Here is a 14781-nt window from a genome sequence, read left to right as displayed (position 1 = left end):
TCTCTCCAGTAAAATATGTGTAAATAACAGATGCTGGCATCTAGAAGGCTGCAAACAAAATAACCGGTAATAATTCTAGCAGGTCTGAAATCTGCATCTTAACACAGCTGTTGGTCTACCTGACAAATACACTAACTCTCAGACAGACAGCAACTTTCTTCACTGTGCCCTAAGGAAAGCAGCAACATTTCCATCCACCTCCTCGGACAGTTAACGAGGCAGCGCTGGCTGAGCGCCAGGCTGTGCGTGCTGAGAACCTTTTTGGAGAATTCTCCATTTGTCAAGCGCAGTATAAGAGGACAGGCTCTTTAGCTACCTGTCAGGACTGTTCCCCGCCGCTCTGCTGTTACCTTTGGTCGGTGTGTTCACTGACCTTTACAGAAGTCGTGAGCTTTCAGCTGCACAAATTCACACAGGCTGGCCGGAATGTCCGACTGAGTCTCTCCTTGGGTCTGATTCACCACGCCCACCCACTCACATCACCGCTATTTCTAAATCACACACACGTTTCTGCCCACGGCCGGAGTGGGCCACTGTTTCAGCCCCTGTTTTTCCACGGAGGAGGAATTACAATAAATGAAACAGCAGCTCGCTGCAATGCCTTTTAATTGGGTATAAGTTGGAGTGTGTTGGTAGGTTAACACTTTACTTTGATCCATTTCTTCTCCTCACTGCTACAGTCTCTGGAGCACACAGAAGAGCTGCTGTCACCACTGTGTTGTTCACCTTTCTTTTCTCCAACCCCCCTGCACCTGCCTCTTCACCTCTTTTCCACACTCTCCATCACAGCGGTCTATACACAAGTACTTAAAGTGCTTCTTGACCTCCACCCCCTGTGACCTCACTGTTTATTCACACACATGTATGCTCTCTTATCATGGTTTACCCTTCTTTTCTTTTCCTGCCTCTCCCTCTCCATCTTTCTTCCCTATGTTTGAGTGTGTTTGTGTGTGATTGGATGGTTGTGTGTGGTTCTGAGAGCTAGGAGCTAGTGAATCCCTGGGTGTATCTTCCTACTCCAGGTTCATTCCATGGCGGTCCTCAGTGATTCGCTCTTTGTGATCAGTTGCCTTCCTGAGTCCATCAGCCTCCCCTTCTGCCTTCTCTGAATCCATCCTCTTGTCGCCCAGTAGCATTTGTCCTCACCTAATTCTTCTTATTTGTGTGTGTGTGTGTGGGTGTGTGTGTGTGTGTGTGTGTGGGTCAATACCACTCAGTTGAATCAAGACTCCCATCATCCGCCATCATGTCTCTGTCTTCTCTGAAGTTTCTATCTGATCTAACGGCGACAGGATCTCATAATGACCCAGCCTGCACCTTCATCACCAGCACAGATGATGGAGATAGTTCTCAATGTGCATCTGTCCTCCATTAACGGTGCAGCATCTGTGGTGGAAATGAACAGGGTTTTTATGATTGAACCATAAAACGCTCTCTCCGGTCTGACTGCTGATACACAGAGCTGTCCTCGTCCCCAACATCGCCACAGTGTTGTGCAGTTTGCGACTGGAACATCGCTCCATTAAGGACAGCTGCAGTGGTAAATGACTTCTAATCGTTGGCAGGTGATTAGAAGAACCATTAACTGTCACAAGATAATTTCAAACAACCAGACCAATGAAGACAGAAGAGGACACGCAGCTAACCGCTGAGCCGCTTCAGGAGAACAGAACAGAATGTTAGTATCGACACTTTGACGGGAACATGTGCTTTTTTACAGTGCGCTGTCACTCTGATGTCTGCCTTGTAGTGCTGTTTATTTCGGAGGTTTCCTTCTTCTTTGTGTCTCAGTTTGTCTCAGTGCTCAAGTACTGCAAAGTTTTCTATTTCGTGAGTTATGTTGTGCACAAGGTCACCGAAAGCTCCCTCTATCTGTTCACCCATCCATTCGCTATACCCGCCTAATCCTGTAGAGGGTCGTGGAGGGCTGGAGCTTATCCCAGCTGGCAGTGGGCGAGCGACGCCCAGGTCGCGGGTTCATCGCAGGGCTGAGACACCCTTCACGCTCACATGCACTGTCCCTGTGTTTAAAGTGTTTAAAATCACCAATATGAAACAGCCCTGGGTCCCAAAAACATCAACAGAACATTATCCAATAATATCAAGATTAAGTGGAATTCTTCCTAAACCTCAGTGTCCTCAGGCCCTGCAGTGGAAACATAATCTCTGAGAGCTCACAGGGCCAGCTGGGAAATGTTGAGGGTGGAAAATGAATGAGTAACACCTCCTCCTCCTCCTCCTCCTCCTCCTCCTCCAACAGCGGCCTTTGATCGAAGAGGCTCAACTGCCAACTGCTCAAGTGGAGTGGCTCTGCAGCGGACAGTGAAGGGCTGTGTTTGGACCTATAGTGCAGAGCCGTGCTGTTGAAAGTGTGTGTTTGTGTCCTCGGTTGGCACTCTGTGGACTGAAGGAGGTTAACAACAAGTCAATGTTGAACATGACACCAACAGATTGGCCCTGACTTCCACATACTTCACTTCCCTCCTCAGTTCAGCGGAATGCACTTCAAGAGGAGGGGGACATCAGAGAGGCGGCTGATGGAGCTCACAGCTCCGTTGATACCTTACCGTGTGGTCATTAGAACTTACTAGAACTACATTAGAGCCTGCAAATGAGTTTTCTCTGCAGGGTTGACTCTCCAGGATCAGGAGAGGTGTTCAGAGTACTTCAGGCACTCCTCCATATTAGGTTGCTTTACGCCAGGCGAGGGGCCACATCCCTCGAAGGGTTTATTTTTAGACCGACTGCATCACCCCGATGCAACATTTCAGATGTATCATATGGAGTTGTCCTTCTTTTCCATGGTAACAGAGGGTCCCAGCTGGATTACAAAAAAAACTAAAATTAAAAAGAGTAAATGTTTGAATGTCAGTGTGAAGGGTGCCGGTTGCTAGGTGACTGTGACATAGAGGTGACCATCCCATCTAAGAACTGTTGGTGTGACAGTGGCTGCAAAGCACAGACCACCGTGGACTCTGTCCTTCAGAGGATGCAGCCCCTCAGCTGGGAACCAGGCTGTAGGCTGCTTCAAGCTGGTTACTGGTTAGCATTATTACAACCTACACATTACAGGGGCCAGGGATGGCCGGCCGGGTGGAGGAGGAGCAGGTTGGTGGGTTGTTTGCTTCAGTTCCGTTGACTTGACCATTCCACAACATGAACCTTGTCATTCATTGTTCCATTAATGTGGGACTACCACGACCATGCTTCACAGGTAGGATTAGCTTCTTTAGCTGGAATTCAGTGTTTCTATTTCTCCAAACTTTTCAGTTAATCATTCTGTTTCTGGTCCCATCTGTCTGCAGCCGTCTGGTTTTGTACTTATGATCTTTAGCAGACTGAGGCCCTTATCTGCTGACCTCCTGCACTCTTACACATCTTTTTTAGAGTGACTTTACTGGGGATTGCAACAATGTCTGTGGATTTGTGGAGTCCAGACTCTTTAGAGAGAATTTTGTAACCCTGATGAGCAGCAACAAGTGTTCTCTGATGTCTGTAATGCACATATACTTTGCATACTTTCCACTCACAGATATGTAATATTGGATCATTTTCCTAAATACATAAAAATAATAACATACATTTTTTGTGTAAAAAATCAGCTGATGTTTTGGGTTATATTTATGCAGAAATATGGAACTTTCTACAGACGTACTGTAAAGAAGTAGGTGTAACCCAGGTTAACAGGTTCTTATTAGTAGTCCAGTTCATTTAGTTATTAAATAAATAAATAAATGGGTTTGATTGAAATAACCTTACAAGAGAGAAAAACAGCAAATAAAAAATATTTAAATCTAAAATATGTCAACAAAGAAACAAGAAAAACATGAATGAATATAAGTTGTTAAGTTGTTGTATCTTTAAAAACGGGTTTTTTTGCTGTAGGTGTGACGAATGTGCCTTTCTCAATCAACAGGAACATGAGGCGTTCACGTGATGCAAGGTGACCAATCAGGTGCTGTTAATGGCTGCCAACGTCAACGTCACAGTTAGCTGCGCGCTAACTCCGTTTGCTGCCGATTCTGTTGGGTTTTTTGTGCTACAGAGCCAGATTTCTCAACTTCTTTGTCGCTGTAATCATCGGCGAGGGGAGCGAAGTTTTTTTGCTGTGGATTGATTGGTGGACCGTGTATCCCGCAAAGGAAACGAGTAAGTAAATAGTGCTTAGTAGTCGCTATGGCGCTAGCTAGCTTGGGCTAGTAGCTACACGAGCTTTGCTAAACACCAAGTTGAAAGTCCCGTGTCCCTGTTTCTTCACAGGCTGGACCTGGATGGATGAGAGTCGTGGGTGTACATGATGTTTGAGCCTCTGGTGAGTACAGCTAGCTTTTTAAGTGGAGGTAAAATGTGCATTTGCTAATGATAATATGGATTAAAGAGGCGTTCGCTTCATATGTTGTGTTATATTGTTCATAATCATGTTCCCTCTCTGTTTTATTTTTATTTGAGAGTGATGGTAAAAAGGAAAATGGCAGCTGAGCAGTTCTAGTATAAAAATGAATGGTCCAGACAATTTATCATCAGTTCAGTTGATGACAGTGAGAATAGTTATAGTGATCATTGAGGGGTCATGTTTTAATGTACCAGGATGTGTCCTTATCTATATGTAAAGACATATTTTGTTATGAGAATATTATGGTAACCCTCTTTTGGCCTTTGCTGGCCGGGTCTTTGTTGTTGTGTGTGTCTCTGGTTTTGAGATCTGTATGAATACTCCTTCTCCTGCTGCTGGGATCCTCCCTGTTCTGTAATGGTAGTTGGACCTCAGTGGTCATGGCGAGCCATCCAAACCAGAAATTGTGATCCGTTGAATGATTTTGAGACCTATTTTGTGAACTGTGGATTAATGCTTCATGTGTTCATAGGTGCTCTGTGTTTTAATATAATGCTCATAAGCGTCTGCCCTCTGGCTCTGTGAGTTTTACTCTTCCACCTAATGCAAATTGCTGATACCCCTTCCTCCTATAGCGGGCTTAGACTTCTGATTTACTGGTCCACAATATAATTAATACACAGTAGAAATATATCTGTATCACCCAGTCTCTACCACCGACAGTTAGAGCTGAGGGGGGTTACATAGTTCATGGGAAATGTTGTGTCTTTGTTGAAACAAAGTTATGGAGGCAATGGGAGCAAATGGTTGGCCCTATCCAGTGATACAGCAGATATCAAATAACACCAGAGGGAATACAGTGGAAAAAAAATGTAATACTGATCCATGCAGAATGATCTCTGGGATATCTGCTGCATGCAGATCAGGTGTCCCATCCACCCAATCCCTGCACCACAATTTAAATTTAGCAAAGTTCTCCATTAGTCGATCTGAGGCTGCTTGACTGAATGCTGCTGTTTGAGCTCTCTGGGTTCGCCTTCAGACTGTCTTTATTGAATCCTAAAGTATGCTGGTGAGTAATGACTTAAAAAAAAAAAAAAGAGGGAGGACAGATCAATAAATAAAGCCTGCTGCTCCTTGCTAAGCCCGGTTCTTGCACAGCAAACCTGCTCATGAATAAAATATGCACAGGTCTGAGTAGGAGGCAGCTGCAGACGGCTTTCTGTCTCATTGTCTTAAATGGATTTTCTGCTTTTAACTGCTGTTGGCTTTGGTCCATTCTGTGAAAAGCATGTCTTAGGATTCGAAAACTCATACACGTTCATGGGTGTTGGCTAAAATGCTTAAACCTCCTGTGACAAATCTGCAGTTCCTCTAATGGCCACATGAGTGACTCCAAATAAGTCAATTTCCACAGACCTCCAGACCTCAGCTCACCATCCTGCTCCTTGCTTCGGATTACTCGTGAGCTAGATCATTTCTATATGGAGAAAACCTAAGAAAGTTAGAACGTTTCATTATCACCTTCAGCATCGGCGTCTGCTGCATTCAAGGTCACCACAGCATCTGAACTCTGCCACGGTGACATGAGAAACAAATGATGAAAATGAGGCCTTTTATACACTGAACTGACATTTGACTTAATTGGGAGGAGGAGACGTGCAGGAAGGTGCAGGGATAATGAGATTAAACTTTAGCAGTTGTGTTAAATGTCAGTTATACAAAGTGTATTCTGTATGTTTACTGGTGGAAAAAGCTGTGTGTGTGTGTGTGTGTGTGACTCACAGGGAGGTGAGAGGAAGATAAATATAGGAAGTGAAATGTATTTGATGCTCCAATGAATGCTGTGATTTCATGGATGAGCTGACAGGAGGAGTAAAAAGTTTCAGAAAAGAATGTGTCAGAGGCTGAAAGCTGATGCTTTTTTCTAATGCTAACCCTGCACAGAACATGAATGTGTACATTGAATGTTAAATGTTCCGGGTGAAACATCAAAAGCAATTTTAAAGAAAGTGATTTCAGGCCAGACAGCGTGCGGGTCATTCCAAGGTGCCTCGACTCACAGAGGAGCTCATACCTTTCATTACCTCCGACTCTCTGAGGTCTGCAGCCACCACTTAACTCTGCATGAGTTTCCCTCTTATATATATATGTGTGTGTTATATGAGGTGGCTGCGGTACAGTGAGCCATCATCAGCTTTAACACGCTTTATTGATTTTTCTGGGTAATTGTTTTGGTTGCTTTTGCAGAAACTAGAAACTCTTCTTTTGATGTATAAAATACCATCATGCCATCAGTTATATTCTGTCCATCATGCTGATGAATTCCTGAATTTATTCCAGGGAGGAACGTCCTTACAACCTGTCTTTGTTCCTTACAAACAAAGTAACCACCAGTGCTGCTGCACTTCACTTCACATGGATAGATCAAATGGCTTTCTGGATATTACTATACATGACTATGACTGTGACCACTGATCAGGTCTAAAGAAAACTTGTCCAATGTGTTATCCTAGAGTGGGGAAAAAAATCGAACAATAACATGACAGACAGACATCAAGGACGAATTCTCCATGACAGACAGACAAATGGAGCCGAGCACCCATGATCACAAAGTCTCTGTCTGGAAGATGATGAGCAGAGAGTGGCCTGAGTGAGACATCTGCTGATTCCAGGCATTTAATGGAGCTTTTTGTGACAGCACGAGGGGGTGGTAATGACAGGAGGATACATGTTGGAGGGCTGAGAATCGATGCTATTATTTAGAGTCGATAAGTGGAGGAGGAGGAGGCGGCAGAGGAGGAAGACGTGGAGGCAGGGACGGGTGTTTGGACAGATACCTGTGCTGGATGGATGTGATGTTTAGGTGGAGCAGAGGATTAAATGAACGGATGTTGGGGAAAGAGGTCTTGATCTTTGTATCAAGAATCTGTTTAGAGATTTTGCCATCAGTGCCGGTCGCGAGGGGCCGGTACATAATTATCTTTGTGTGTTTCTATGTTTGTGGGGCATGAGGCGAGCATTTATTAAAGTGTTTTGGCTCTTACATGTCTGGAAACCATCAGGGGAACATTAGATGTTATATGCAGTAATCATCCCGATGTTATTGCCCTCAGTTATTGCTAGCAGCCACTTGTTTTTTTATTTTGAGTTTTTCTTTTTATGATCTATTGAAAGAAACTGTGTATAGTCAATTAGCTCTTGATGGATCTTTGCTTCCCTGACGATGCTGGTTGCTATGGACAAAACAACTGTGCTTTTCCAGAGAAAGAGAAAGGTAGCTGAACTTTACAAAGGACTATAAAAATAAATCTGATGAGCTGAAATAGGCCGTCAGTACAGTTCACAATCTATTAAGGCTTGTCTTGATGTCAAGGCACAGGCAGCGAGGTTATGTAAACTTATGAATGCTGAGGGTTTTTGTGCATTTCTCCGAGGGTTGACACAAAAACAAGTACTCCTCTAGGTCTTCTTCTGTCTCCAGCTGCAGGTGTGTTTCAGTTGATGATGTAAAACATGTTAAATCCTCACAACCCCCGCTTTGCTGCACCCCATCCACTGCAGCTCACCACCACGAGTCACCACCAACATTAAAGCACAGCATGGAAACTCATTTCATTTGCCTCGGGACAAAATAAAAACCTTTGTGTGGAGTTAGTTGGAGTGAGGTGTGCTTCACACACTTAATTCTTTTCCCCACTAACACCACCACAGGCACGCGGCTGCTGTAATATTACCGAGCCGGGATAAATGAACGCAATGAAGCAGCTCCCCGCTGAGCTGCGGGTCTCTGTGTCGTCACAGCCTCCAGCGCTATGAGTGAACACAACGCGTCTGCTACACAAACAAGACTCGGATGATGTAAGCTGGCAGCTTTGGCTGAAGGCATGTGCTGAAAGATGATGATGATGGCGTGTGTGTGCATGTGTGTGTGTCTGTGTGTGTAAACTCTGGCTTCAGTGGTTCAGGGTGGACTTTTGAGAAAGGTGTGAGGGCAGTGGGGTGACTAACTGTGTGCCCAGAGGGGTAAACACTTCAGATGACACCTCGCTGTGTTCCATCAACCAAGTGAAACATACAGTGGTGCTCCAGAGTTCGTGAGCCTTGTAGCACTGTGTGTATTGCAGACATTTTCCCTAGAGACGTAGAGAACCAGAAAAACGAGTGTACTTGTGTAATGGTCCTAACAAAAGCAGACTTCCTGAGGACTGACTCCACCTTTAAACACTTAATACAACCACAGGGTTCCTGGGTCACTGCCAGGGGGGCTGAAGGGGTCCGGTTTGGGGACCACAGGATCACATCCCTGCTTTTTCAGAATCAGAATCAGAATCATGTTTATTGCCATGTAAGTGAAGGGGGTTCACATTACTAGGAATTTGCCTTAGTGATTGGTGCATACAAAGAACATATAACAATTAACATGCAATAAGATAAAAACTAAGATAAAATTAAGTAAATAAACTAAAGTAAGGCTAAATTTACATGACAGACATGGCGTAACAGACATACAATGAACAGAACATAAAATACTGTGCAGATGAAATGGTAAACATAGACCCTTATATGATCGAATGGAACAGTGTAATAATGTAATAATGTAACAGGTACCACATGGATCGGTGAGGTGGTACTCGTGTGCAAGTAGTGCAAGATGGAGTAAACAGTGCAAATAGTCGTCATTGTGCAGTGACTATACTAAAGTGACCTTCTGAAGACAGTGCAGAGCAGTGCATTAATTACAGTTTAACAGTCCAACAGCAGAGGGGAAGAAGCTGTTCTTGTGGCGTGAGGTTCTGGTCCGAATGGACCGTAACCTCCTGCCTGAGGGGAGTGGCTCAAAGAGTCCGTGTCCAGGGTGAGAAGGGTCAGCTGTGATCCGACCTGCACGCCTCAGAGTCCTGGAGACGTACAGGTCCTCGATAGATGGCAGGCTGCAGCCGATCACCTTCTCAGCAGAGCGCACAACACGCTGCAGTCTGTGCTTGTCCCTGGCCGTGGCCCCAGCGTACCACACTGTGATGGAGGAGGTGAGGATGGACTCAATGATGGCCGTGTAGAACTGAACCATCATCCTGGCTGGCACCTTGAGTTTCCTCAGCTGCCGCAGGAAGTACATCCTCTGCTGGGCCTTTTTGATGAGGGAGCTGATGGTGAGCTCCCACTTGAGGTCCTGGGTGATGGTGGTACCCAGGAAGCGGAAAGAGTCCACTGTGGAGATGGGGGTGTCTGTCAGGGTGAGGGGGGGTGATGGAGCTGGCACTTTCCGAAAGTCTACCGTCATCTCCACTGTCTTCTGGGCATTCAGCTCCAGGTTGTTGTCAGCAGACCAGGACACCAGACGGTCCACCTCCATCCTGTAGGCAGACTCATCCCCGTCTGAGATGAGTCCAATGAGGGTGGTGTCGTCAGCAAACTTAATCAGCTTGACAGACTGGTGGCTGGAGGTGCAGCAGTTGGTGTACAGGGAGAAGAGCAGAGGGGAAAGTACACAGCCTTGGGGGGTACCGGTGCTGATGGTCCTTGTTTCCGAGACATTCGTCCCCAGCCTCACATGCTGTCTCCTGTCTGTCAGGAAGTCAGTGATCCACCGGCAGATGGAGTCTGGAACATGCAGCAGGGACAGCTTGTCTTGGAGGAGAGCTGGGCGGATTGTGTTGAAAGCAGAGCTGAAGTCCACAAACAGGATCCTAGCATAGGTTCCCGGGGAGTCCAGATGCTGCAGGATGTAGTGAAGAGCCAGGTTGACAGGTCGTCCACAGATCTGTTGGCTCTGTAGGCGAACTGCAGGGGGTCCAGGAGGGGGGCTGTGATGGTCTTGAGGTGGGACAGTACCAGGCGCTCAAAGGACTTCATGACTACAGACGTCAGTGCCACAGGTCTGTAGTCATTAAGACCAGTGATCCTTGGTTTCTTGGGAACTGGAACAATGGTGGAGGATTTGAAGCAGGCTGGCACATGGCATGACTCCAGAGAGGTGTTAAAGATGTCTGTGAGCACTGGAGTCAGCTCATCTGCACAGTGTCTTAGGGAGGAGGGGGACACACCATCAGGTCCAGGAGCCTTGCGGGGGTTCAGTCTCCTGAACAGCCTGTTAACATCCTCCTCCAGGATTGAGAGGGCAGCTGAGGGGGAGGAGGAGGGGGGCAAGGAGGACTCTGATGGGGTATCTTTGATGTGGATGTCCGTGTTGATGGGGTGTGGAGAGGTGTGTGGAGAGGTGTCAGGGCTGGCCGCGAGTGCACGCTGAGCCTCGTGCACGTCCGCACCGGGCGAGATGTAAACAGCGGCCAGAATGAATGAAGCAAACTCACGTGGAGAGTAAAATGGCTTACAGTGAATGAATAAGTATTCCAGAGCAGGAGAGCAGTGCTGGGAGATCACAGTCACATCAGTACACCAACCACTGTTGATATAGAAACAGACACCTCCACCTTTGGTTTTACCGGAGAGTTCCCTGTGGCGATCCGCTCGGAGGAGTTGGAATCCCTCCAGCTGCAGCGCGCAGTCCGGTATCTGTTCACAAAGCCAGGTCTCCGTGAAGCACAACACACAAGATGAAGAAAGGTCCCTGTTCCTTCCCATCAACAGTGTCAGCTCGTCCATTTTGTTGCTAAGTGAGCGGACGTTAGAGAGAAAAATCCCAGGTAACGGTGTGCGCGTCCCACGTCTCCGGAGGCGCACCAGCTCTCTTCCCTCTGCGCTGGCGTCTCACCTTTTTAACTAAAACGTGTAGTAAATCGGCAGCAGATGCTAAAAAAACTGGTGATAAGTCCACAGGTATGGTAAATCTGATGTTCATGAGCTCTTCTCTGGTGTAAGAGCATGCAGACACACAGTTTGTGCATAAAAACAAACAAAACAGAGCGCACCAAAACACCAGGGCGTCCGTACCCGGCGCCATCTTGGTTGTCTTTTTTTTTTTTTTTTTTTTCCAGATGATATGGTCCTGCTGGCTTTATCAAGACCCCTGGGCTCCCGGTGAGGTATTCTAAGCATGTCCAGGAGGCCCTGGGAACAAACCCAGGACATGGTGGAGGAAATTAGTTTTGGTTGTCCTGGGAACGCCTCAGTATCCTCCCAGAGGAAATAAAGGATAGAACGAGGTCTGAGGCTGCTCCCCCAGCAGCCTGAATCTTGTCCCCTCTGTGAGGCATGGTGGTGGTAGTACCTTCATGGTTTGGGCTTGTTTTGCTGCCTTTGGGCCAGGACATCTTGCCATCAGTGATGAGACAATGAATGCTTGTGAATTTTAAAGGAAAATGTCAGACTGTGTGTGAGCTGGATCTCTGAGGCGAGCAGTTCATGTGGGGAAGTTTTATTTTGATGAGTGATAATTGATTTGCATGGTGTTGAAGTTATGTTTGATGTGTGTAAATATGGCTTATATGTGCTTGTAGTAGAGTTTCTCCTGTTTAATTTGATATGCAATATGATTATTCTTTTACATGGTTAGTACAGTGTTATATGGCTTTTACTTTTGGTTGCATGCAAAAGCCCCCCATACAACCGTGGGGTTGAAAGGGTTAAAATGTACGTACAGGTTCCCGTGTAAACACATCCAGGCGGTTTACACAGTGCAGTGTCTGCCACAGTGTTCATGTTTTCATCTGAAAGTGAAACACTTTGCGTTGACAACAGTAGAACTTTTCCTCGGTGACCACAACTGATGCATCTTTTGAAAGTATCCCTGCCTGCAGACAACCAGTGCTGTTCTCTGCAGAGACGGTTGAAATGTTATAACTCATAACCTCTCCTCATGCCTTTTCCAACCTTCCTCCGGCTCCTCCTCTTCCTCCTCCTCTTCCTCCTCCTCCAGTCTCCTCATGTTTGGAGCTACGAGGCTCGTGAGGATAAACAGGATGTGTTTGCTAGCAGAGCCTGTCCTGCTTTTCTGACCTTCAGCAACGCTGCCTACCTGTCAGGAGTCACCGTGGAGCTGCCCTGCCACTGCAAACCACAACAGGTAGGAAAGGAAATGATCACTGAGTTCCTGCTTACTTTTTCAAAGTTTAGCTAATGTTCACTGTTTTGTTTTCTCTTTTTAAAGCTTGTAGCATTAAAAACTCTTCATTTAACAATGAATAGCTTCATGCTAACAGTTCCAAAATAGCCGTGTCCTAGTTCAGGGGCTGCATCCTGCACAGGACGTGGTTGGTATGGTCTGGTCTGTGACTTTAATGAACTGGCCCTGTTGCCTAGCAACCAGTACTTCATTATGCAGTTCAGTTTGTGGAAGATGTGTTGTGTTGAATGAAATGAATCCACCTGTTGTGTACCACTGTGTAGTGTTATGTTGGGCCCCGATCGATCCACCTGATGCTTCATCCTTTGTTAACCGGGAAAAGAAGGACACATTGGGATCAGTCCTGTAACTAGGACAGTAACCATGACTGTAAGTCTGCAAATGGGTCTTTCAAAGGATGCAGCTAAAGAGTAGGATTGGTTTGGATTGGTAATAGTTGTTGTTCAGACCACATAAAAGGCCGTACTTGACCAATCAGAGTCGCGTATTAAAGACAGCAATCCAATAAAGAACATTATCATTGAACGATTGAGGTAATTCTGGTCTGTGATAAGACAGGACCCTTTTTGTCCTCTGTGTGTCTCAGGTCCGGTCCGTTGTCTGGTTCTTTCGGAAACATCAGGCCAGCTCCGAGGAGACCAGAGCCTTGACTGATTTCCATGGCAACAAGCTGCTGGACACCAAGCAGGTCCCCCACAGCGGGGACCTGCGGAGTCGGTTCACCATCCGGCTCTTCAGCCTGCTAATCTTCAGAGCGGGGCCCCATGACTCAGGCATCTACATCTGCGGTTCCGCCAGCAGAGACTTCTTCTACGGTTATGACCTGGACATCCAGGAGGCCCACACGCTCAGCTTCACTCCGAGGTGATGGGAGAGACAGGAAGTCAATTAATATGCAGTCCAACTGAGAGTATTGACATCCAGATTCAGATCTGTCTGCAGATCATTGATGTGTTAGTCTGACATCATCAGCATGTCACTGTAATGGCTAAAATAATCTTACATGTCAATAGAGGAGCTGTCTGATGAAGACAAAACTGATTGTCCATGTCTTTTATGATGCGTGTTTGCTGCTCCAAGGTTACCTTCTGAAGCTCTGAGGGAGAAAAGACGTGAGGACGCAGGCTCTTCTCTGCCACTGTACAGAGTCTTCACCAGCTTCCAGCCCTGGTCAGTGTGTGATCGCTGTGATGTCCCGGGGGAGCAGGTCCGAGTGGGGCTCTGCTACGTCCACTCACGCTACCTGCATGTTCGCTACAGACGGGCCAATCAGACGGTGGCCTCGTGCGGATCAGGGGCGGTGCCCAGAGCTTTCAATCTCCAGAGCCAAAACAAGATCGGGGCTAAGATGGATGTCAGAAGTTGTCATGTGACTTGTTCACCTCAGCCGCCTCCCTCCTCACAAATGGTGGCTCTGGTGGCGTTTCTCAGGTATGGGTGAGGTACACACACACACACACAGCGCTGCTCATCAGGCCAGGCATTCACAAACATCTGTGCAAACATCTGTGTGTCTGTGCTGCAGGTCTGCCTACAGACACGAAGATGTTCCAGTCTTCTTCCTGAACCACCCAGCGGAGCGCGTCCTGACCCTGGGGTGCCCCGGCGCGCGTCCTACCATGGCTGTGGCCTGGGACAGAGAATCCGAACCCCTCTACCGATCTGAGCACTCAGCAGGTGGTGATGTCGGCGCCCCACCCCCGAGGCTGCAGATAGATATGGGGCACCACCTGGTGTTTAATCCAGCAGAAATCAAAGACTCGGGTAATGATGCTGATGTGCCCATAACAATGGTTTCTGAAGGGCTGAGAGTTGAAGTGGTGGGTCTGGGTCTGCGTTCAGTGGGAGGAGCCTAGGTAACATGAAGGACTATAGGGATTCACTCACTTGTACAGCCACCCCCAAGTGGCCACTGGTGAAACTGCAGTTTTACATATTTGATTTGCATGTCGTCTTCAGGTGTCTACTACTGCTGGCTCCAAGGCCGCCGAGCCGCCAAGATACAGCTGCTGGTCTACGCCAACCTGGGGGGGCAGTCTGTGCTCTCACATCCTGAATTCCCGGTCGCCGTGCAGACTGTGCTGATGTGGTACGGCATAATGACGGCCGTATTTTGCCTGCTGCTGTTAGGCAGAGCTGTGGTGACGCACCTCATGAGTGCTGAAGAACCCCACGAGGATTAAAACCAACAAAATAAATATGTAAGAAGACTTTCACGTGTGTCCTTTTCCTCAAACACGATGTCATTTTGGTAACACACGCACACCAAGAGGAGGATACGGTTGTTTTATTTATTTTTTTTGTAAGTTCCACTGTGACAGCTTCAGACAACCATGACGGACAATTTGGATGAAGAGACAGAGAGAGAAGAAACACAGAAAGCTACATTTCCATGTGTCCAACACTTGGCTGAACATCTTAA

The 14781-nt window shown here is 46.8% G+C and overlaps 1 protein-coding gene across 1 annotated transcript; it reads left to right on the top strand.

The window, feature by feature from the left end:
* The first annotated feature begins 3982 nt into the window (after positions 1 to 3982).
* LOC114438176 (Ig-like V-type domain-containing protein FAM187A) lies at positions 3983 to 14542 on the top strand. Its single transcript, XM_028409363.1, has 7 exons — positions 3983 to 4149; positions 4261 to 4312; positions 12153 to 12299; positions 12946 to 13223; positions 13440 to 13790; positions 13885 to 14123; positions 14319 to 14542. The coding sequence occupies exons 2-7, from the start codon at positions 4295 to 4297 to the stop codon at positions 14540 to 14542; spliced, it is 1257 nt and encodes a 418-aa protein (XP_028265164.1). The 5' UTR covers positions 3983 to 4149; positions 4261 to 4294.
* The last annotated feature ends 239 nt before the right edge of the window (positions 14543 to 14781 follow it).

Source organism: Parambassis ranga, chromosome 7 (genome assembly GCF_900634625.1).
Source record: "Parambassis ranga chromosome 7, fParRan2.1, whole genome shotgun sequence".
NCBI lineage: Eukaryota > Metazoa > Chordata > Actinopteri > Ambassidae > Parambassis > Parambassis ranga.
This window is presented reverse-complemented; position numbering and strand designations above follow the sequence as displayed.

Coding starts and splice junctions, on each gene's coding strand:
- LOC114438176 (XM_028409363.1), top strand. Junction 13,224..13,439: donor ACGCTCAGCTTCACTCCGAG/GTGATGGGAGAG, acceptor TGCTGCTCCAAG/GTTACCTTCTGAAGCTCTGA. Junction 13,791..13,884: donor GCTCTGGTGGCGTTTCTCAG/GTATGGGTGAGG, acceptor TCTGTGCTGCAG/GTCTGCCTACAGACACGAAG.